The 23,681-nt window shown below is 41.4% G+C and overlaps 1 protein-coding gene across 3 annotated transcripts in view; it reads left to right on the top strand.

Moving 5' to 3' along the window:
* The window catches only part of PRMT7 (protein arginine methyltransferase 7), a 72,039-nt gene extending 48,659 nt beyond the window's left edge, over positions 1–23,380 (top strand). For all 3 annotated transcript variants that reach the window (XM_027846804.1, XM_027846811.1, XM_027846821.1), the window contains 12 exons: positions 16–257; positions 2,029–2,209; positions 4,067–4,194; positions 8,286–8,424; positions 10,143–10,226; positions 12,461–12,508; positions 13,204–13,293; positions 13,854–14,015; positions 15,273–15,347; positions 16,393–16,553; positions 20,359–20,455; positions 23,157–23,380. In XM_027846804.1, the coding sequence (XP_027702605.1) occupies positions 16–257; positions 2,029–2,209; positions 4,067–4,194; positions 8,286–8,424; positions 10,143–10,226; positions 12,461–12,508; positions 13,204–13,293; positions 13,854–14,015; positions 15,273–15,347; positions 16,393–16,553; positions 20,359–20,455; positions 23,157–23,315 (1,566 nt within the window). In that variant the 3' untranslated portion in view covers positions 23,316–23,380. The remainder of the gene's footprint in view (positions 1–15; positions 258–2,028; positions 2,210–4,066; positions 4,195–8,285; positions 8,425–10,142; positions 10,227–12,460; positions 12,509–13,203; positions 13,294–13,853; positions 14,016–15,272; positions 15,348–16,392; positions 16,554–20,358; positions 20,456–23,156) is intronic.
* Positions 23,381–23,681: the final 301 nt, after the last annotated feature.

Raw genomic sequence — 23,681 nt, 5'->3', positions numbered from 1 at the left:
TTTATGAACCTTTAGGAAAACTGTGAGGCAGTGCCCCACAAGGCAACTGTATATGCCCAGCTGGTGGAGTCCAGAAGAATGTGGTCCTGGAATAAGTTGTTTCCTGTTCATATCCAGACAGACAATGCTGAGAAAATTATTGTTGCTCCATCAGAAATGGAGAATTGCCCTGGGGCTCCATCAGTCTATGATATTCAGCTGAACCAGATGCCATGGGGTGACTTCACTGTCCTCAGTAATGTACTGACAATGTTTAGGTAAGAAAGGAAAAAAAAAAAACCAAAAAACCAACAATCCAATCCTTTTGTTACAATGTGCTGTCCAGAAAGCAGAAAGCAGGAAAGTAAAGACACAGGCAAAGACACGTAATAGAATTGGGGGCTTGAAAGGGAAAGCAGCACACTGCCTTTGAGGTGGAGAGATGCTTCTTGATTGATCATGGAGTCTAATTTAATTGTTGGTAGGCATATCATATCTTCTTCTTCTTCTTCTTCTTTTTTTTTTTTTTGTGAGGCAATTGGGGTTAAGTGACTTGCCCAGAGTCACACAGCTATTGAGTGTTATGTGTCTGAGGCCGGATTTGAGCTCAGGTCCTCTTGACTTCAGGGCGGTTGCTCTATCCACTGAGCCACCTAGCTGCCCCTGGCATATCAGATCTTCTTAAAATTGTTTTATTGATGTTCTTTTTTTTTTTTTAAACATCACTATCTCTTTCCCCTAGCCCATAGGACCCTCCCTTGTAATAAATAGATATGGTCAACAAAACAATTGAACATTTTGGCCATGTCTGAAATGTATATCTCACTCTGTACCTTTTGCTTATCCCACTTTACTGAGAGGTAAGATGTGTTTCACTCTCAGGTTCTTTGAACTTACTTTTGATTACTTCATTGATCAGAGTCTTCAGGCTGTCCTTTATATTATTGTGGTCATTGTGTAAATTGGTCTCCGAGTTCCTATTATTTCCCTCTGTATCAGTTCACCTAAATCTTAACAAGTTTCTGAATTCTTCGTATTCATCGTTTATTATGGTATAATAATGTTCCTCCGCGTTTACGTACCACAGTTTGTCTAGCTGTTCCCCAACTAATGGCCATCCACTTTGCTTCCTGTTATTTGTTGTTAAAAAAGTGTGGCCCCATTTTTTTACACTATATTATAGACTTTTCCTCCTATCTGTGACCTTCATAGGGTATATACTCCAATGGATCTGTGATCTCACTGATTTAGAACTGTCCTTCAGTGATGTAAATTGCTACCCGACCATGTCTGCTCATCCTTTCTGCCCTCTTGTCCACATCCTCTTTGTAGTGAGGGGGAGGGAGAGGTCCACTCACCATGCTGGATTCTTCCGTGCTTCCAGCTAGCTGGGGGACCAGTGGAGCACTCTGGCTGTCCACCTGCTGTCCCTTACACAGATGTTAAAACTTGTGATATAGGCTTAAACTGGCAATGGTCATATATAATTTTATAAGCAACAATCATTAGAAGTATTAGGTGGTATTTTAATAACTGTTGAATTCCTGGTTTTTGAGCTATTATTATACTTTTAATGACTTTTTAAAATATGATTACAAATCACTTCCCAGAATGGTTGGATCAATTCACAATTCCATCAGTAGTGTATTTATCTTCCCATTGCCCCTCAAACATGTATCATTTTTTCTCTTTCATCACCCTTGTCAATTTGTTGGGTGAGGCAACACCTCGGAGTAGTAATTTGCATATTTTGTAGTCAATAATTCTTTCATATAGATACTAATAGCTTGTATTTCCTTTTTTGAATACTTCCTGTTCTGTCATTTGACTACTTATCCATTGGGGGAAGGACTCTTGTTTTTTATGGGGAGTGTGTGTGTGTGTGTGTGTGTGTGTGTGTGTATGTGTGTAATATACATATACGTTGATTTATCAAGATCTTTAGTTTTTCATTGTCTAGATTTCCCCCTATATCATGTCATATATTCTTAAACTGTGAAGACCCATGACATTAAAAACTTCTTAAGTTTCTTGAATATTTTTTTACAGTGTGGACTTCAGCAAGCAAGTGAATAGCTCACCAACCTATCACACAATGCAGTTTGAGCCTCTAGTGTCTGGCAGAGCCCAGGTGGTCCTGTCATGGTGGGATATTGATATGGATCCTGATGGGAAAATAAAGTGCAGTATGGCACCTTACTGGGTGCATTCTGACCCTAAAAATATCCAGGTAAGAGACATGTTTGAAATTTTTTTCGTTGTTAAACAAGCAACAAATATAGTAGTGTATTGAATGTTGAAATCATAGTGTTGGAAGAAACTGTAGCAATTATCACGGGGAAATAGAAAGGGACTTGTCCATGCTCACATTTCAAGTAAGTGGCAGAGCAGGGAAGGGAAAACCTACATTTATTAAGCTTCGGTTATGTTCCAGGCATTGTGCTAAATGCCCTACAGTAATGTTTGTTACTTTTATATGTCACAGTTTGTTTAGCCATTCCCTAATCAATGGGCATCCATTTTTTTCTAGTTCTTTGCTAACATAAAAATGCTGTAATGAATATTTTGGTGTATATGAAGCCTGTCTTCTTCTCAGTGACCCATTAGACTATGAGCTCCCTGAGAACAAGGACTGTTACTGTTTTTTTGGCCTCTCTTTGTGTCCCTCATGCTTAGTAGGGGGCCTGGCACTTGGTCGGTGCTTAGTAAATGCTTTGTCGACTAGGCCTCCTTGGATTTTATGCCGAGGATCTTTGGGTCAAGAGGGATGGACATTTTAGCCAGTTTTTTGGATAATTTCAAATTGTTTTCCGGAGTGGTTGTACTAATTCACAGCTGCACTCAGTGCATTAGGGTGCCTTTGTTTCCACAGCCCCTTCAGTGTTGGTTATTGCTGTCTTTTGTCAGCTTTGTCAGTTTGCTGTGTAGTGAGGCGAAACCTCAGGCCTCTGTTTTCTTTTGTGCAACATGAGGAGGTTGGAATAGATGACCCCAAAGTCTTGCAAGCTCTAACATTGTTGAGCTTTTGTTGAATAGTCGTTTTAACGACCTTCAGCACTGCGTTTGTAGGTACACTGGTATCATTGCTTCTCGTATTGTCTTTTCGCAGGTGAGGGGATCTGTTGAACAAATACTTGTTTTCAATGTCTAGTGTCAGGCAAAATTTCGGGCCAGATTGATGTGTCTCATTCAGCATATATTGAATAAACTTAGAGTGTGCTTTACAAGTCAGTGATTGCTTATTGGACATTATACATACACACACACACACATACACACACAAACACACATGCACGCGCCTTCTGACACTTTTCAGTAAAAGTGAGGATGCTAAACAGAACTTGTCCTAGGATAAATTTTGCTACCTTTCAATTCTGAGATAAGTCACAGTGAAAGTACCCCAGGAATCAATTCTGTGTCCTGGTTTTATTGAACAGTGTTGGAAAATAGCATTTAAGGGGAAAAAACCCTGCTTTGTCTCTGCAAAATTACTAATGGGCTGACATATAATTTGAATATATGGAAGACTTATAAAATTGTTCTTGGGATCTGTGCTATGGACTTCTTGTAAAATTAAATCTTTCTTGTAGTGAATTGTGTTATAGCATAGGTTCAGGGTTTATATATTTTTTAAGTTAGCAGACCAAATTTTAGAATTTTCTTCTTATTCTTTAGCTTAATCAAAAAAAAAAGATATCTCAGGCCATTGTAATATTTGGGAGGGAGGAGGGCTACGCTATCTTTTGTAGTACAGTTACTGTCAAAAAAACCCACCCTGTGCTCCTCCAAGAGAATGTGGGTTGATTAGTATTCACAACCTCCATATAACTAAATCTCCGTGACCTTCATTTTGAAAACTTCATTGTGATCCTGAAATAGAATATTGCTATTATAGCGCATTGATGGGAAGTGTTGGGGGTCAGATGGGTAGAGAAAAGTAGTCTGCAAATCTGGGTAATTTCTGATCATTTTGAGTAATTTCTATTCATTACTGATCATTTTTATTATTTCTTACTCCCCATTTTGATTTTCTTTTCATAGAAAAATTTTCCCTTTTTTGTTCTTTTTTTATGTAAAATTCTTCTAGTGGCGAGATCATTGGATGCAGTGTGTCTATTTTCTGCCAAATGAGGAGCCAGTGGTTCAGGGTGAATCCCTCTATCTGACTGCACACCGGGATGATTATTGTGTGTGGTACAACCTTCATAAAACCAGGTAATAAGCCCAAAGAGAGAGATGGGCTAAATGTGTAATCACAGAAAATGTAGGAGACTTGTCCCCATGAACATTTTTGCATTTGTTTTGATTTAGTAGTCCTGTTTGATGCCTCATCACGTAGTGGAGGTGACCTTGGCGTTCTCTAAGTCTGTTTGCTTATAGAGGAGGTGGAAGTGGTTCTAAAGAGACCAAAGATGGGAAGAACAGCTACGTAGTATATGTGACCAACAGTCTGACCAAGTGCATGTGAAAGAGATCTGACGCAAATATTGGTGCTGAGGGATTGAGTCATCAAGTCTCTGAAAGGAGGAAGATACTGAAGGTGTTGAAAACAATCTTGGACATTATAAATACCAAGAAAAGGTGACAAAGAGCAACAGTAGCTCTTGACCTATATGCCTATTTTCCCATTTATATAAAGTTTTTTTGTGAGAAGCATCTGCAGATACATTGAGGGCATTCTTGACAAGGGTATTAGTAGGAAACTGACTAGCCTTTGCAAAGGATATTCCACAGTAGATTATTTATTTGCCATTACACAACTGATTGAAAGATTTAAAAATACAAGGTATTACTGTTTATTATTTGTTGACTACAGAAAACATTTGATTTAGCAGAGCAGAATGCCTCCTTAAAGTTTGCCTTCCAATAAGGTGTCTCCCTGTGCGTGTATCAAACTTATTCAAGTTTTAAGCAAAGGTAATAACAGAGATAATTTTCCTCAAAGATCCTCTCTGGTTATTCATATCAAGTGAGATAAACCCACAGGTTTTCACCACTGCCATGGAGAAGGCCCAGTGCAGAGTTCCAGTTAAAGAGGGGTTCCCCGTAGATGTTCCGGCTCCCTAGATGTTCCTGTTTATTGATGACATTGTGCTTGTTGCATTAAGGCCTGGAGCATTGCAGAGCCTCCTAAAGGAGTTTCCATAATCAAAGAGTTTGGCCTAATTATCTACTCAGGAAAAGCCCAGGAAATGTTTAATAAATTTTTGTTGAATTTAAAGTAGGTAGAAAGAAAGAGTGTCATTTGTTCTATAGAATCACAGAATTTCACAGAAGGGAACTTGGTAGTTACCAATTCCAAATCATTCTTGGAAAAAAAAATCATTTCTATAAGATGATAAGACAAATAGTCACCTAGCCTTTGCTTGAGAACCTCCAGTGAGTGGAAACTTCCTGTCTCCTGAAGCAGCTCGTTTCATTTTGGATACCTGGTTCTTAGGAATCTTCTTCTTAGACCAAACTTGAATTTATCTCTTAGTAGCTTTCAGTCATTACTCATTTTGCTTTTGAGAAAAAGCAAAATAACTTTACTCCCTCTTTCATGTTACTGTCCTCCAAATCCTTGAAGATAACTCCTGTCATTTCCCACTTAATTCTTCTTTTCTTCAGAATAAATGCCCCCAGCTCCTTAGTTTGACCCTTATGTAGCATGAACTGAAGGCACTCCACTGTCCTGGTTTCTCTCTTTTGGACTCTTCCAGGCTTACCTAGAATGTGGTACCAGGGCTCTATATATAGCACTCAGGACACGAGCTGATGAAGGCAGAGTACGAGGGGCCTCTCCCTGGGAAGCTTTGTTTCACTTAATGTAGAGAAATTGATCATTATGTTTTCTCTGTATCCACTTTGTTCTCTAAAGGAAACTTTCTCTCTTCCTCACTGACGTTATTTCTCTTTATGTCTTTAATATTTAAGCCTTGAGAACTTTCTGGCCGTCCCCATTAGGAGAGATAGAAGAAAGGCTATAACCCTGATTAAAATAATTTCATATAGAAGTACAACTGATATCCTCTGAAGATTTTTGAAATAGCCTTTCCTGACACTTGCATTTCAATTTACTTCCTCTTTCTTCTGCTTTTCTGTTACAAATTCTGAGATAGAACGATCCCTTTGTCATCATAGGATCATTGATTTAGATCTGGAATGGACCGTTGAGGTTATTGAGTTCATCCTCCTCATTTTACAGATGAGGAAACTGAGGCTTATGGAAGTTAAATGACTTGCCAAGAGTCACAGAGGTAGCAAGTGTCTGAGGCAGAATTTGAACCCAGGTCTTCCTGATTCCAAGTCCAGCACACTCTCTATTACATTTGATCTCCTCTCCCCAACAGCTAATTAGTTCTTTCATATTGGTGAGAATTGGATCCAAAATAGCTTTTTCCCTTTTGATGAATGACATGGTCATTAAGGGAAGTTAGGAAATTGTTGGCTGTGTTGCTGTTGTCAGAGATTACCAGCAGAGGTCCAGATACCAACAGATGTCCAGATAATTTTCTTTTACTAGTATATCTTAACTTTGTTCTCAACTTGTGAACTCTCCCATTTCTTTTCTCTTTTTAACCAAAATGTCATATATATATGAAAGTGACCATATTGTTTTTGGCTTTGCTTTAATTGATTTTTGCACAAATGCTCTCTATAATTTCATATTCTTCTACTTGAATTTCCTCACGAGTATATCTTAATATGCAGTGCTTATCTTTCCCCTCTTACCTAACATCTTCTATTTGAACAAAGTATTTCTTTCCAGAGACATATTCTAGTCATAGGTCTTATCTCACCAAGGTCAAATTTGTTTCCTCTCATGAGAATCTCTACTCCATTTTCCTTGTTACATTTGTCTGTAGAGAATTTGAGGCTATAGATTTTATTTCTGGCTTATCCTGTGAACTTTTGAGTAGCTTTCCTGCTGTGCTTTTCTCCACCTTGTTCTTTGGCAGCCTTTTTCAAAGTGTAATCTGGGGATCCCTCAAAGTCCCTGAGACCCTTTCAAAGAGTCCTCAAGATGAAAATTATTTTCATAATAATATTAATGTTTAATTCCTAATACAGTACATATTGATAGGTGTAATCCACATAAAAGTTCTTGGGGATCCTCAATAATTTAAAAAATGTAAAAGGGTTTTGAGACAAAAAGTTTGTGAACCCTGCTCTGTGGTTTTCAGCTTGTTGTATATAGAGAGTTTTCTCTCTTCCCCTTCCTTTTCAGTTTGAAAGCACTTTAGATTTGCCAGGGCTCTTAGGAAAACATTTTTACTAGGTCTTGTTAGGTGCTCAGAAGCCTATCATTCCTATATTTTAAGCTATGGCCTGCAATCTAAATACTGTACTGAGACACCATCTTCTTAACCACTTGTTCACTTCCCACTTTTGATTTTTTTTTTGAATCCCTTGTCTTCACTGTGTGCCCCCAAAGTCTTTATAAAATCTTGTGCAAGACTCCATGATCAATAGTAATGATTTCTAATTTCCTTCAAACAGTGTCATCTGTGCCCATGTGAATCAGCAGAAGTTTGTAATAGTCATTTTGACAAGGCTTGGGATATTTCTGTCATGCCTTGGATACATGTTCTGGGAAGACACCGGAGGATGAAGACAACAGCAGCATCTCTGTTGTTATTAGGCTGACAAATAGATATCATTAGTTCTCCTCATCTAGGAATTCCAATCACGTCTTCTCTTGATGTTTGCTGGGGATAATCTCCTACCTGACCACAGGTGTGGGCCTACTTGATGAGCCTTAGGGAGGAGCAGGGGCTTTCTAAGCAGCAATCAGCTTAAGATTTGTTTCTTAATCTTCCCCTCCATATTAATCCTTCTCCCTTCCAACTTATATCTTTCCGCTGTCCAACTCTTGACCCAGGTAAAGATTCCTTTTTCATTCTTCAGATTCTTTTTCCTCTTAATTTTTTTCACAGTGAAGCTCTTCTACCTTTTTAAAGAGCCTCGAGTTATCATTGGTAATCTGGAAATTGGAGAGGTGTTCTTCAGGTTTCCTTTACCTTTTCTTACAGGAGGGAGAACAGCCTGTACTTAGGGCATAGAAAGACACAGGACCAAGGCAGAAATCCAGAGCTGGGCATGCAGTGCAGTAAATGGCAAACTTTGCCATGCTCCCCATACTTATATGGAGTGAGATTCTCAGGCCTTAACCCTTTTCCCCACCAGGCTGCATTTTGTGAATGATTTCCGTCTCAGAAAAGTGACTTTTTACTCTTATTACCCCATTAGCACCTTGACAGCCTCTTTAGTATTTCCTGATACCTTGTCAGTTACCTTACCTTTTAGTTCGTTGTGTGCCTTAGGATTGAAAAAAGCAAGAGCAACTTCCATGGAGAGCGTCCAGTCTGTGAATGTCAAGCCCATTTGCTCTGGAACCGGCCACGATTTGGAGAACTAAATGACCAAAACAGAACAGAACGATACATCCAAGCATTGAAGAAGGTAGGTGTCTGGGCTGTCTGAACTGACTTGGTTTTTCTTGCTCGACCTGCTGTAAACTTGGATGTTGGACTGGATTGCCTTGTGGACCCCCTCCAGCTCTAGACTGTAACCTGTTAACTTGCCAATCTGCCTTCCCTAAGGCAGGCTACACAAGCAGAGAATCAGTAGATCATGGCTCTCTGAGGGCCTTTTCCAATCAAGGAAACATGATGGTAAGGTGCACATTTGCCTGAATTATTGCCCTAACCAGACTGCTGTAATCATTTGGTGATATGTTTCTAATGCATTTTTGCTAGATATCATTAAAGAAGACTGGATTTGTCTAAAGAGTAAAGTTGCTGTGCTTGACTCCTATAGCTGAGGGCCATCTGCAGTGGTGCCCTGGGTCAGACTCCCAAAGAAGCCTGCTCAGGAGTCCCTTTTGGTAGGGGCACCAAGGGATAGTTTGTGATCAGAATGATTCTCCTCCATGATGTCAATCAACTTCAGAAGCTTAGGGATGTCCCCAAAACATCTTGTGCTGCTCTTAATTTCGTCTGTGAATCTGCCTAAGTCCTTTTAGAACTGGGCTGTGATATTAACTTGTGCCATATCCATTCTAATTTGCAGGGTTTGGCTGAAGTTTATATTACCTAACAATAGAATTAATCTTATACTAGGATTAGAAGCTAATTTCCCTTTGAAAAATCTCTTTGCAATCTAGAACTTCTCTATACACACATGCCCTATGTAAAGGAATCCTTTTAAAGCATAGAATGAATGATTTAGGGTTAGATGTTATGATGATAATGTTTGAGACATTAGATTATGAGATTTTAAAGACTGACTCCATTACTTTTTGGATACTTTAAGGTAGGGCTTGCAATATATTTCATATAAATGGGTGACAGGTTTTTTTTTCCGCTCAGAAGTCAACAAGTATTTTACATGCTTTCTATGTACCCAATGTGCTAGGTATTGTGGGCATAGGAGAGGCGGGTAAGAAGGGGTAAGTCTTCTCCAGACTCTGTTCTTATGGTCAGGGAGCTCAGAGTTTAGCTGGGGAAACAAGATGTAAACATATGAGAACAACTACAGAAAAGCATACGGTAAACTATAGTTAACCAAGATTGTCTGGCATAGATACTCTGTGCTATAAAATTCCAGGAAGGGAAAAGATCATTACTGACAAGGAAATCAAGGAAGGCTTTGTGGAGAAGTCAGTGCTTGAGAGAAGTGAGGGGTTGAATTGACCGAGAGAAATATGAAGGGCCCCCAGCCTGTGGGTACCAGATCAGCACAGAAGTTGGTTGGAATGAATATGATGTGTACAGAGGATAGTTTGTATTGGGGAGTCATGAGATATAAGGTAAGTTGAGTGGTGAACTGTGCAGTTCCCCAGAGATGGCTTTGCAGATAAAATTATTTGTAACTAGTAGTATTATGCGTTTTTTAGAAGTGCTAAATACCTTAAAAACCCCTCTCCTGAACAGGTTAAATCCACCTCCTCAATCCTGTTTACAGACTTTGTTTGCTTATCAGTCTGTTTTTGTCATAATTTCTATAGATGTTAAGGTGAGTTCTGACCACATTTAATTATTGTCAATTCTGAAATAATAAAGGCAGATTAATGAGTTTCTTCTGTATTTTAAACTGGCAGGAATTTCTTGACAAATGATGTCTGAAAACCTTTTAATCTGTAACAAAAGCAGATGCTGACAGTAGTTTTCTTCTCTTAGGTATTGAAAGTAGACAGTATTTGTCTCTGCATCAGTGATGGCAGCCTGCTTCCAATACTGGCTCACTGTGTGGGGGCAGAACAGGTAACAGCACATTGCTACATTCTTCTTAGATCAGTTTTTGAAGTTAACTGCTTCTAGCACTTTTACCTCATTTTTGTTTATAGTTTATAGCTTTTCCTTCACCCACATGCTGAACAGTTTTGGTGTGTTGTTCATGTAGTTGATGCCTTCGAGGGTGGTAGGACTTGCCCTTCCTGCACTGCAGTGTGGAGGGAGGGAAGTGCTTCATGCAGGTGAGCAGGTGTTCTGGGAGGCAGTGCTGATGGAGTGCAGTCTTCCCTGGAGGGAGGACTTTGAACAATAGCGGCCGGAGAGTGCCAAGAAGCCTGACCCAGAGGCCTGGCCGGCAGGTGACGACTGGGTGTGGGCCACAGCAACCTAGGGAAATGTCTTCTAAGGCATGGAAAGGTTGCAATTTGTGTGGCATAGGAAGTGCTCACACTGCTTACTTTATCTTGGCCAGATACTCTATTCATGCCTCTTAGATACACATATTAGAAACTTAAGGGCTCTGGCTAGCTCATGGGTATAGCCCAGCAGAGTCATCTTTAGAATTCAGATCTTGAAGCCTAGACATCATATTTCAAGAAATTATCAAGGAAAACTGCCTTGATATTTTAGAACCAGAGGGCAAAATAGAAATTGAAAGAATCCACCGATCTCCTCCTGAAAGAGATCCCCAAAGGAAAACTCCTAGGAATATTGTAGCCAAATTCCAGAGTTCCCAGGTCAAGGAGAAAATATTACAAGTAGCCAGAAAGAAACAATTCAAATATTGTGGAAACACAATCAGGATAACCCAAGATTTAGCTGCTTCTACATTAAGGGACTGCAGGGCGTGGAATATAATATTCCGGAAGGTAAAGGAGATAGGATTACAACCAAGAATCACCTACCCAGCAAAACTGAGTATAATTCTTCAGGGGAAAAATGGTCATTCAGTGAAATAGAGGACTTTCAAGCATTCTTGATGAAAAGACCAGAGCTGAATAGAAAATTTGACTTTCAAATACAAGATTGAAGTGGAACATGAAGAGGTAAACAGGAAAGAGAAATCATAAGAGACTTATTAAGGTTGAACTGTTTACATTCCTGCATGGAAAGATGATATTTGTAACTCATGAGACCTTTGTCAGTGTTAGGGTAATTGGAGGGAAAAAATTATATGTATGTATAGATAGATAGATAGATAGATAGATAGATAGAGGGCACAGGGTGAGTTGAAGATGAAGGGGTCATATCTGGAGAATAAAATTAAGGGGTGAGAGAGGATTATACTAGGAGAAGGAGAAAGGGAAAGGTAGAATGGGGTAAATTATCTCACAAACATAAAAGAAAAGGCTCTTACAGTAGAGGGGAACTGGGGGAAGGTGAGAGGAAATGAGTGAATCTTATTCTCATAGGATTTGACTTCAGGAGGGTATAACATACACACTCAATTGGTTATGGAAATCTGTCTTACCTTACAGGACAATAGGAGGGGAAGGGGACAAGAGAGTAGGGGGATGATAGAGAGGAGGGCAGACTGGGAAAGGGGGTAATCAAAAGCAAATGCTTCTGAGGAGGGACAGGGTGAAAAGAAAGAATAGAATAAATGGGGGGGTGGGATAGGATTAAGGGAAATAGAGTTAGTTTTTCACAGCATGTGTACTATGGAAGTGTTTTGCATAACTGCACACATATAGCCTATATTGAGTTGCTTGCCTTTTCAATGAGGGTGGGTGGGGAGGAAGGAAGGGAGAAAATTTGGAACCCAAAGTTTAAAAAACACATGTTTAAAAAAAATGTTTTCACATGCAACTGGGAAATAAGAAATACAGGAAATGGGGTACAGAAATCTATCCTGCCCTACAGCAAAATAGAAGGGGAAGGGGGGGAGAGATAGCAGGGAAAGCAGACTAGGGGAAGGGGTATTCAGAATGCATGCCATCTTGGGGTGGGGGGAGGGGTGAGATGGGGTGAAAATTTGGAACTCAAAATCTTGTGGAAGTAAATATTGAAAACTAAAAATAAAAAAATTAAAAAAAAATTCAGATCTTGAGGCTTTGAGGCTTTCAAGGCATTGTCCAGACCAGCATTGTGGTTTGTGTTTCTGGATAATGGGCAGTTTTTGGAATGGACAAGTATCTGTCATACAGATAGTATTTCCTAATCTCTCATTTTATTATGCTCTTATAAAGTGTTAGTATTTGTAATTTTCTAATGGTATTAAGAATTCAATCCAGTTGTGACTAATGGCGCATGATTGCCTTTAGGTATTCACAGTAGAGAACTTGGCAGTGTCACATCGACTGATGAAAAAAGTGAGTGGATAAATATTCAGGGGATGTGATGGATTTGGCTAGAATGGTGATATGGGAGATTAAACATCTGGCATTGAACTGTTGTTTTTGATTCTATCCCTTTGAAATTTAGAACAAAATGGAGAAACAGGTGACCTGTAGATTGTCTTGTTTTCTGCTTGAGTATAAAACTAACATATGGTACTATATTTTAATTTGTTTTTGGTGAAAAACCTGAGGTTACCTGTTCTTACTGAGACTTGTTTCCTTCATTTCACAGAATAGTAAAAAGACTACAAGAAGGATATAGAACCTTTGCAGTAATAATTCTGTAGTGTTTGTCTGAGGAATAGTTCCACTTGGGGAATTAAGTTTATCACATCCATATCCTGATGAGTTTATGCCTTTGTCCTTATCCTGTGGGTGTGGGGGAAGATAGTAAAATGTGTCAGGAGATGAAATGGGCAAATTTGAAATTCTTCTCAGAAAGTTGTATTGTCATAAAGAAACTGGATTTGCTTAAGTGCTTACAAGAGCCGTTTGTTTTGGAATCATGCTGATTCTTTGGCAGTCTTGTCCTTGACACATCATGATGCTTTTATGCTGAATACACACAAAAGAGAAATTGGTGTTTGGGAAGCAAAGACTGCATTGGGCAGGCCTATAGATTGAAGTTGTTTAAAAAAAAGCCATCAATTTATTTTTTTCTCTTAAAGATTCTTAAGGCTAATCACCTAGAGGATAAAATTAGCATAATAGAGAAGCGTCCTGAATTACTCACCTCTGCAGATTTGGGTGATAGAAAGGTGAGTAATAGGTACTGTATGTTTGCATTAGTGACACATACCTGCTGAAGGCAGTACTCCAAGCCACACTGCTTTTTGTTTTGACATTTCACTTAAGTAAGGTTTATTTAAGTTACCTAATTTAATTTATTATATTTCTTTACAAGAGAATAGAGACTGTAATATGGATGGTATGTTTATGCAAGACTGTTTTAATGAAAAAGTTCCAGTACTGACCAGTCTCATTGCAAACTTCCAAGTGCAATTTTTGTTTACCCATCTCTTGTTTTCTGGGAATAGATCTTGCTGTGTTACTTATCCCACTAATACTCTAAAGATTTTTAGCTTAACGTATTAACATTTGTAAAGATACTAAATTGATAAATAATAGAAACCATTATACCATCAGTTTTTTGCCTTCAGATTGCAGAAATGACTCAGAATTTATCATATCTATCAATCATGTCTATTTCCCTAAAATTGGAAAGTCCTCTTTCCTTCCTGTATGCTTAGGATTTGTGGCTTACACTTGATTCCAAGTAAGATCAGGCTGATGGTTTCATCTTCTTTTTCTCGTTCAGATCTCTGTTCTTCTTGGGGAGCCTTTCTTCACAACCAGTCTGTTGCCATGGCACAGTCTGTACTTCTGGTATGCAAGGACAGCTGTGACTGAACACCTCACTGACAGCATTACAGTATTGCCACAAGCTGCCTCCTTGCACATGGTGGTTGTGGAGTTCAAGGTAAACTGTATGGAACAATTTTATTTCGGATAATTTGGGTTAAGCTGGGGCATTTGAAATTATGCATATTGCAGGGTTCTGTATAATAGAATCTTATTTTTTAAGAGCCATTTTCCTTTTGTCAATTTTGTCACTATGATGTGTATGGGGTAGAACTTGAGTTGTCTTAACTTTGCATTTCTCTAATTATTAGTGATTTAGAGCTTTTTTTAAATGACTGTTGATGGCTTGGATTTCTTCCTCTGAAAACTTCCTCTTCATATCCTTTGACCATTCATCAGTTGGCTTTTATTTTTTAAAGTTTGGCCCGATTCCCTATGTATTTGAGAAATGAGACCTTTGTCAGAGACACTTGCTGTAACATTTTTTCCTCAGTTGTCTGCTTTCTTTCTAATTTTGGCTGCATTGGTTTTGTTTGTTCAACCCCTTTTAAATTTAATATAATAAATATTATCCATTTTACCTCTTGTGATCCTCTCTGTCTCTTGTCTGGTCATGAACTCTTCCCTTATCCAGATGTAACATGGAATTTTTTCCATGTTTCCCTAATTTGCTTATGATGTCACCCTTTATGTCCATTTCATGTACTTATTTTGAGATTATCTCAGTATGTATGTATGGTGTGAGATGTTGGTCGATAACTAGTTTCTGCTATACTATTTTCCAGTTTCCCAGCAGTAAACGAGTGAGTTCTTGCCCCAGTGGCTTGAATTTTTTGGTTTATCAATCCTTAGGTTACTATGCTCATTTACTTCTGTATATTGTGTGTCTAATCTGTTCCATTGATCTACCACTCCATTTCTTACCTAGTACCAGATTATCTGGATGAGTACAACTTTCTGGCATCATTTGAGATCTGGTACTGCTATTCCCTCTTCTTCCCATTTTTTTTTTCATTGATTCCCTTGATATTCTTGATTTTTTTCTTCCTCCAGATGAATTTTACTTTTTTTTAAAACTATAAAATAATTCTGTGGTACTAAATAAGTAAATTAATTTAGATAGTGTTTTCATTCTTATTACATTGACTGCCTAGGTCTACCCATGAGTAATTAATATTTCTCCAGTTGTTTAGATTTGTCTTATCTGCTGTTTTAATGAACTTTTTAGGGATTGTACATTTTGGGAGATTGAGTTGTGGGCCTACTTGTGGATATGTGATTTTTCCCTTTTTCCCTTTTGGTTTCCTAGTGAAATTACAGACCTGTTTCTAATCAGCTTGGTATAGGATGTGAATGTTTATTTTGTTATTCCCAGGACCTGTGGCGCATCCGAAGCCCATGTGGTAGCTGTGAAGGCTTTGACGTTCACATTATGGATGACATGATTAAGGTGGGCACAGTCTGCCATCTTTAGGTGGTACTGGAGTAGTCCCGCACTGATAGTGTCAGCGGAGGTATCCTGCACAGGCAGGTATTGAGATGATATCATGGCTCTGTGGACAGACACTTCTCCTTTGATCTCCCAGCCCTGGAGGGCAGGCTGGGGTGTAGGGTGTGGAGCCAACTTCCTGCAGCCCTCCTCGGTTGGGGCAGCCCTGGCTCAGCCAGATCTCTCTCATCCCCTAGCCCATTTGTTATGTTTGAAGGAAGGAGATATGGGACGTGCAGCCTCTGCTACGACAGGTGGCAGGAAGCAACTCCTTAGCCAAACAGAAATGACTCCTTTTTAGGTATTTTGAGACAGTGCCTGTCTCTAGGACATCCTGGGACAACCCTGTGATGGTGGGGAGCTGGGGCAGAATTTTCACTCAATTAAAAGTAATCACTGACAGAAGATGAGGATTTCAGGCCTCAGGAGCCACCAGCTTTCCTCCTGGCACCTCCTCAAATGAGCAGAGCCTTAAGGTGACTGTAACGCAGCTAAGTTACTGTCAACTGTCAGGAAGCCCATAGAGAGAGACTGACAGGGGAGTCTTGGATTGAAGGAGACCTGAGATTGCACAGAGTTAACCCTCCGAGGGTATCCAGGTGATGCGTTTACTCTAAAGCATTGTGTAAATGAGAGCTGCAGTCATCCAGGTTTCTAGCCTGAGGCGCATGGACGTCAAAGTCTGCACTCTGTTGTCCACGTTATCTGCCAGGCCAAGTCTTCCTTTGTGTCTCTGCCGGATCCATCCTGCCTCATCCCTTTTCTGGGGACCCTGTTATTTTGAGTCATTGTTATGCGGAGTGAGGCGGATCAGGGCTCAGGTCTCAGCTCTGACCCTTGCCCTGTGTGAGGCCAGGGGCGAGGAAGGCTCTTCAGCCATGAAAGAAGAGAGAAGGATGCCAGCACTGCTTTGCCTCATAGGAGTGGTTGTGCTGAGAATGTCTGAAAACCTTAAGGTGCTGTAGAAATTCAGCTTGTTGTTACGGTTACTGTTCTTTTTCCTCAGCACTCGCTGGACTTTAGGGAAGCCTGGGAAGCAGAGCCTCACCCTCTCTGGGAGTACTCAAGCAGATGCTTGTCGGAGCCCCAGCAGGTCCTGACCTTTGACTTCCAAAAGCCTGTCCCTCAGCAGCCACTTGGTGCCAAAGGCTCCATCACCCTGCAAAGGTGAGCAGGTCCCCAGAACAGATAAGGTGAGGAAGACTATCGCCCAGGGCGTCCCAAGAGGTGGAGCAGATTCCTGATGATGCCACACCCGCTTCGGCTCCTTCTGAAAGGGCTTATCTTCAGCTTCTCCTCCCTGAGTGGCCACTGAGGATATGGCTTTCAGTGCAGTAAGCCTTTATAAAGAGAGACAGTTCCTAGCTTGGGCATAAAGCCCCACACCTTAGACCAAGGCCACACTTAGACACTGATCCTTCTCAGTGCCCCTCTTGTGTGATTTTTATTATAGGCTCCAGTTCCTCAGTCATAGAAGAATCACATTCTTACACCTGCCCTGTATCTGATAGGAGACCCCTAGTTTGTATGAATTTAGTGCGGGAAGAGCCCATTTTGTGTTTCACCCTAATTTCTGTTAGAGATTCAGGAACTTTGCTCTCCAGTAACTTGGCCCATTTTCTTACAGCTGCAGAGACATTTTGGTTTTGTTTATGTGGTTATGCTTTTCAATTTAACCATTTCCTCTACTCTCTAGAGATGCAGCAAAGCAGTGCTGTTTTGGTTATTAGCAAGCCATCATTGTGAGATAGAGTTGAGCACGTTCAGTCCCATCATAAAGAAGAATTGGAAGCCTGGCTTTTCCTTGATAGGATGTCACCATCCTAGGGATGGTTTGCAGAACTGTTGGCAGAAGGCCTGATGCCAGGTTCTAAGGTGTTAGGCAGGCACTGTGGTGCTCCTTGTAGTGACGCCCACAGATAGAGTCCCTGGTGGCGTCGAGTGGAGGTCAGTTTAGCAGCTGTTGGTCTTACTACCATAAATGCTGCTATAAATAGGTTAGAATATTTGGGGACTTTCTTCTTGGTCAATCAAAGGCCTCCTTGGATTATAAGCCCGGTAATAGAGTCTGTGGTTCAAAGGGTATGGCCGTTTTTTTTTTTTTTTTAGTAACTTCATTTGCATAATTACTTTATTTGTATAGTTTGCATAATTGTTAGTTAGTATGAATCCGTGTCTTAAAGCTATGAAAATGGCCTTGAAGAACAGAGAGCCCGTATTATGGAAAACACTGAGACAGCTCACCTCTGGGTACTTGTGGGTGCTGAGCCAAAGGTAAAACCTAAGCAAAGGGAGGCTGTTGCAGGAAGAAGCCGAGGTGGGCTGGAGGATGAGGATGTGGTCATGGCAGAGGAAGACGGGGTGCTAGCAGAGGTCGTCTTCCACGAGTGCCACCCAAGTCAGAATGTTTTTTTGTACAGGTTTTGTTTAGTGTCAGTTTTTAGGAAACACAAATGTGGGGGGAAATTACCTTTCCAAATGGTTGTACCATTTCACAGCTCCCCTAGTTGAATGACTTTCTGTTACTGACCATCCATCTCTCTTGCAGGGCAGGTCACCTTGGTCTGACCTTGAGCTAGCTGCCTTGCTCCTTGGAACTGCTGAATAGCCCTGTATTATTCACCTTTCCTATACTTTGTATTTGAAGATCTTCCTCCCGGTTGCTTTTAGAATTTGTTGTTTCTCCATGGAATTGTTAAATTTAAGCACTATGTGCCTTAGAGTTTTTTGTTTTTTTTTTTCTGGAGGTGACCTGTGGATTTTTAAAAAATTAATACTTTGTTTTCTGTGTTTAGAGGTTCTGGGCAGTTTCTTGTATTTCTTTTGCATTGTGGTGTTCAAGTTTTATTTGTTGTGTTCTTCTGGGAGATCTGTAGTATAAGTTGTCTTTACTTATCCTGTCTTTAAGATCAGTATGTTTTGCCTGTATGGAAAGTATACTTTTAAAAAGGAGCCCAGTGGAAGGCTATTACAGTAGTCTAATTGAGAAGTAATGAACAATGGTGTTAGCCACATGTGGGGAGAGAGATGGAGGCTGATGAGAAGGAGCTGTGGTGGCGGTAGAATTGGCCAGACTTGGCCACCAACTGGCTGTGGAGGTTGAGGGACCCTGAGAAGTCAAGGATTATTCCTAGAGTATGACCTGGGTCGCTGTAATGAGGTGATGCCTTCAGTGGAAATAAGGAAGTTTGGAGGAGGGGCAGGTTTAGGGGAAAGATAATGAATTTGTTTTTTGATTTATTGAGTTTGAAATAATAATGAACTACCCAGGAGATATCCATAAAGCATCTGTTGATGTGGGACTAGGTAAAAAGTCCATAGTGTTTTTTGTTTTGTCTTTTTTTGGCTAGGCAATGGGGTTAAGTGACTTGCCCAGGGTCACACAGCTAGTAAGTGTTATGTGTCTGAGGCTGGATTTGAACTCGGGTCCTCCTGAATCCAGGGCCGGTGCTCTATCCACTGTGCCACCTAGCTGCCTTCATAGTGTATTTTAAAAGGAATGCAGTTATACTGCAGAATCATAGCATCTCAGAGTTAGAAGGGACTTTGGAGGTCATGTGGTACAACCTTGTACCCAAACAGGAATCTCCTCTAATAACAGGGAATTTGTACAGCTTTTTAAAGTTTACAAAGCACAAGGCCCCTGGGACCTTCCTATTGTGGTGTTTAAACTCCTCTGCATTTTCCCTGGGAAGGTCCTTGGCTATTTAGAAAAGCAGATTATTGGGGCAGCTAGGTGGCACAGTGGATAGAGCAGGAGTCAGGAGAACCTGAGTTCAAATTCGGCCTCAGACACATAACACTCACTAGCTGTGTGACCCTGGGCAAGTCACTTAACCCCAATTGCCTCACAAAAAAAAGAAAAGAAAAGCAGATTATTCCTAACGATAATGAAATTCACCCTGCCTGTTTTTCTGTTGTGAAGGATGTCCTTTTGTGGGACTGGGTACTAACTACTCTCTGCCCACCATCACCCCCCAGGCAGTCTTTCTCAGTGAAGTCAGCACTTACTTATTAAGCTCTTGCTATATGTTAGGCGCTGTTGGGGAGATAAAGAAAGGCCAAAGACAGATGCTGCTTTCAGAGGTCTTACAGTCTAATGGGGGAGATAGCATTTCTTTTTTTTTTTCTTTTTCTTTTTGCTAGGCAGTAGGGTTAAGTGACCTGCCCAGGGTCACACAGCTAGTGAGTATTACTTGTGTGAGGTCGGATTTGAACTGAGGTCCTCCTGACTCCAGGGCCAGCGCTGTATTCACTGCGCCACCTAGCTGCCCCCTTGGGAGATAGCAGTTCTTTTCAGGGCATGATGAAACAGTCTAAGCAAAATGGCTTTTAGAAAGAATGGAGGGGCAGCTAGGTGGTGCAGTGGATAGAGCACTGGCCCTGGAGTCAGGAAGACCTGAGTTCAAATCCGGCCTCAGACACTTAACACTAGCTGTGTGACCTTGGGCAGGTCACTTAACCCCATTGCCTAGCCAAAAAAAAAAAAAAAAAAAAGAAAGACTACTATTTAGTTGAATGAAATGCTTTCTACTACATTTGTCTCTATAGTAGTTTCTGCTTCAGGATGTCCCAAGTACTCATGAGAACTGGAAATAGCAAGTGGAGAAAGGAAAGGGCCCTTAAGGCCTGTTGGATGAACTTTTAGTTCTTCTTTTGGGACATTCTTTTACCAGGAGAACCCACCCATCTAGGCCTTTCAGGTCTTGGGATTATTGACTGCTGAGTGGTGGAGGCCATTGTAGGGTCCACTGTGGCTGACCCTGACCTTCCCTTCCCAGTCTGAGCTTCTTTTGCTGTTGTGGAAGAGCTGGAGACTGAGCTCTCTGAAGAAGACTTTTTTCTGAGGCAGGTCCAGAAGTGAGAGGACAAACAAATGTTTTGGGAAATAGATGGGGGAGCTGCCATTTTGGTTTGCTGAGGATCTTTTCAGGCCACAACTCACGCCACTCTTCACGGCCTTTTCTTCCAGGCCTGGAAGGAGCCATGGGGTGGTCCTTTGGATGGAGTACCACCTGACTGCCGAGAGCTGGATCAGCACAGGCCTTGTCCAGAAGCCCGAGGCCCAGGTATCTGGAGGGTTGTGGAGCGTGGCTGGATAGTACATGCCTTTATTCCTTTCTATAAAACCTTCACATCCTAAGTGAAGGACGCGTGTTCTGAGCCCTGCTCCTAGATATGTTTGCTGCACTTGCCTAATCACAAACTGGCCTTGGAGTGCCTGTTTCTTTCAAGACTGGTATCAATGCCACTTTTTACAGGAAATCTTTCCTGATCCAATCACCCTGATTCTCCCATCCCTACCCCCAAGTTTACTTTGTCTTTATTTTGTAAACATTCAGAATTTACTTATTTAGGTACTTAGTGTTTCCTCTAATAGGGCTCATGCTCCTCCTCTTTGTATCTCTAGTGCCTGGCAGGGTTACAAGCCAGAATGAACTTATCAAAAGTAGGTTGGGTGTGTGTTTGTTTTTAACCTAGTGGTTATGCCAGTAACTTCATCTGTCACTTTGGCTCTTTTTGTTCACGTGTCTCCCATCAGCCCCTTGCCAATTACCTTCTTGAGAATGGTTGTTTTTTTTATGGCCATGGAACCCAGATAACTGGCCAAGAGAAGTAGCACAGGACATGCCTTAGAGGGCTATTAGTATGATATTCCAGATAAATGTAATTTTGGTCAGAATACTTCGATGAGCCTATGAATTTAATAGTAATAACAATAATAACAATAGAATTTACGTAGCACCTTAAGTTTTTCAAAAGGCTTTACAAATATGATCTCATTTGATCCTCACAAACAACCCTGGGAGGGAGGTGCTATTATTATCCCTGTTTTATAGATGAGGAAACTGAGGCAGACAGAGGTAAAAGTATTTGTCCAGGGTGGTCCAGCTAGTGAGTGTCTGGGGCAGGATTTGCACTCAGGTCTTCCTGACTCCCAAGCTGAGTACTCCATCGCTTCTATCATCTATTTGATGTGGGTGCTGCCCTTACTAGTGCAGATCCCAGTTCATGCATGGGCTTTCCTCCTGGGCAGCTCCTTCATGGAGAATCTGCCCAGTGTACTTACTGCCTCCTTCTTCTGGTGCTTTGTAGGCACCTCACCCTTCACATTCCTTGTCCTAGGGACGTGCGCCCTTGGTCTCTGCCTAAGTCATCGCTGGCTCATTGTGCTCTTGTTGAGCCTGCTTGTGCCCATCAGAGCCCTTTCTGTTGTCCTTTGGACCACTTGCAGTTTGATGATGATGATTAATAATAATGATAATTGCTACCAATTAAATAGTATTTTGAAGTTTGCAAAGCCTTTTACCTAGTGGTTATCTCGTTTGACTTTTAAAACAACCCTGAGAAGTAGTACATGCTATTATCTCCATTGTACGGTGAAGAAACTGAGGTAGACAGAATTTAAGTGACTTGCCCAGGGTCACACAGCTCGGAAGTGTCTGAGGTCAAGTTTGAACTCGGGTCTTCCCGATGCTGAGCCCAGCACTCTGTTCACTGCACCCTGCTGCCAGTTCTTCTGAAGTTCATGATTGCAGACTTTCAGCATGGCCAGGGGAATATTCTGACTTCCATACTAGGAGATCATGCCTTTGTTGGTATCCTTCCTGACATGGATGGCAGAGCTTCTGTGACTTAGCACATGGTGGTCAAGAGGCGTTGGCCAGTGAGTCCTTGGACAGCTCACAAGGGCCTGGTCAAAGCTGGTGCTTTTGTTAATCCATGCTAACCTGTACCTCCCTGCCGTGGGGCATGATGAGCTTGGAATTTGAGGAAAACTCGTCAGTGTTAAAAAGAACATGGACCTGTGGGTCAGGTGGCAACCTGAGTTCACTGAAGGGCTGCCCAGCTTCTCTGGGGCGGTCCAGCCAGCGCTCTCCGGTGTTCAGTTCTGTTCTCAGATCATTGGGTTATCTGCAGCGACTGAGAGAGCCCATTGGAAGATGAATGAGAAATCTTGTTCCTTCCTCACTGGCTGAGCTCTGGGGCCTAGCACGAGGGCTCGGAGCATTGACCGTTCAGTCCCCCAGGTCCTCCTTGTGAGGAGCTGGGGACGTCAGATACAACAAGGAAGAGCCCTGCCTTCGGAGTGCTTACACTTTGCAATCCTAAATGCACGCACTGAGGAGACACACACATACCCCAGTGTGTGTTAAGAAATACAGACTAAAGAGAGAATTGCTAGTGACCAGGCATGGAGGGGAGATCAGGAAGGCAGAGGTGAGGAGATAACATCTTGCAGTATCCTGGGGGATGTTGGCAGAGGCCCCGAGGGAGGAGAGAGAATGTCCTGTCCAGGAAACAGCCAGCAGCAGGCCACGGGGAGTGGAGAATGCGGGATTGTGGGAGTACTGAGAAATGAGACTGAAGGGGAGTGGGGAGCCCACTTGGAGAGCTTTCAATACCAGGCAGAGCAACTTGTATTTTAAACCATGAGGTTGTGAGGAGCCCTTAAAGAATCTAGAGCAGGGGATGACTCTGTCTGCTTTGGGCTGGTCAGCAGTGGTCAGGGGCGATGGGCAAAGGGAGAGAGCAGATGATGGAATCAGGATCTGTGGAGAGCTTAACCTAATGATGGAATTTACAATTGGGGGAATGAAAATTAACCTCTATTAAATGTAGTAAGGATTAATGTAAAGTCCTTATCTTAAATTGAAAAAAAAAAACAAAACAAAACAGCTCAGGGCAAACTCCTTCCCCACCTTGCTTACTGGGTTTGGTCATTGAAAAGCTCCAGAACTCATAAAATCTCTCTTTTCTCTCCCACAGGGTGAGTGCTTGTGGAACCCCCACTGTAAACAGGCTGTTTATTTCCTTAATTCTACTTTGGAAGCAAAAACTCAAGACAGTCCCCAGACTGTCACCTATGCCCTTGAGTTTAACCCAAAAGTGGGTGATATTTCCATGGATTTCAGGCTTGTAAGCTAAAATTAATCCGCTCTCCTGGACTTTTCCAGTTATAAAGAAATAAAGTAGCACAAGAGCTGTCATGATGTCATCAGTGGCTTTCTTGGGAAGGGAGAGTTAAAAACCACCCCTGTCTTTTCTTGGGGAGCCCTGATTAGTAAGGAGAAGCCGCCGCAGGCTGGATGGAACAAAGATGACCAGGAAAGTGGTGTCCTCACGGCAAGGCCAGAGTCTAAATGAGGTCTGGGGGCTAAGTCTCAAAAGCCTCGTGGCTCTGGAACAGAACATGTGAAGCCCAGCCTCCCTTCCCTGAGAAGGGAATGAAGTTCAATATGAACGCGAAGAAGAAAATTGCTCTTTAAGATGGAGGGAAGCACAACATGTCAG

Source organism: Vombatus ursinus, unplaced genomic scaffold (assembly GCF_900497805.2).
Source record: "Vombatus ursinus unplaced genomic scaffold, bare-nosed wombat genome assembly UNPS02005286.1, whole genome shotgun sequence".
NCBI classification, from domain to species: domain Eukaryota; kingdom Metazoa; phylum Chordata; class Mammalia; order Diprotodontia; family Vombatidae; genus Vombatus; species Vombatus ursinus.
Note: the sequence above shows the minus strand (reverse complement) of the source record. Positions and strands in the feature narration are given on the sequence as shown.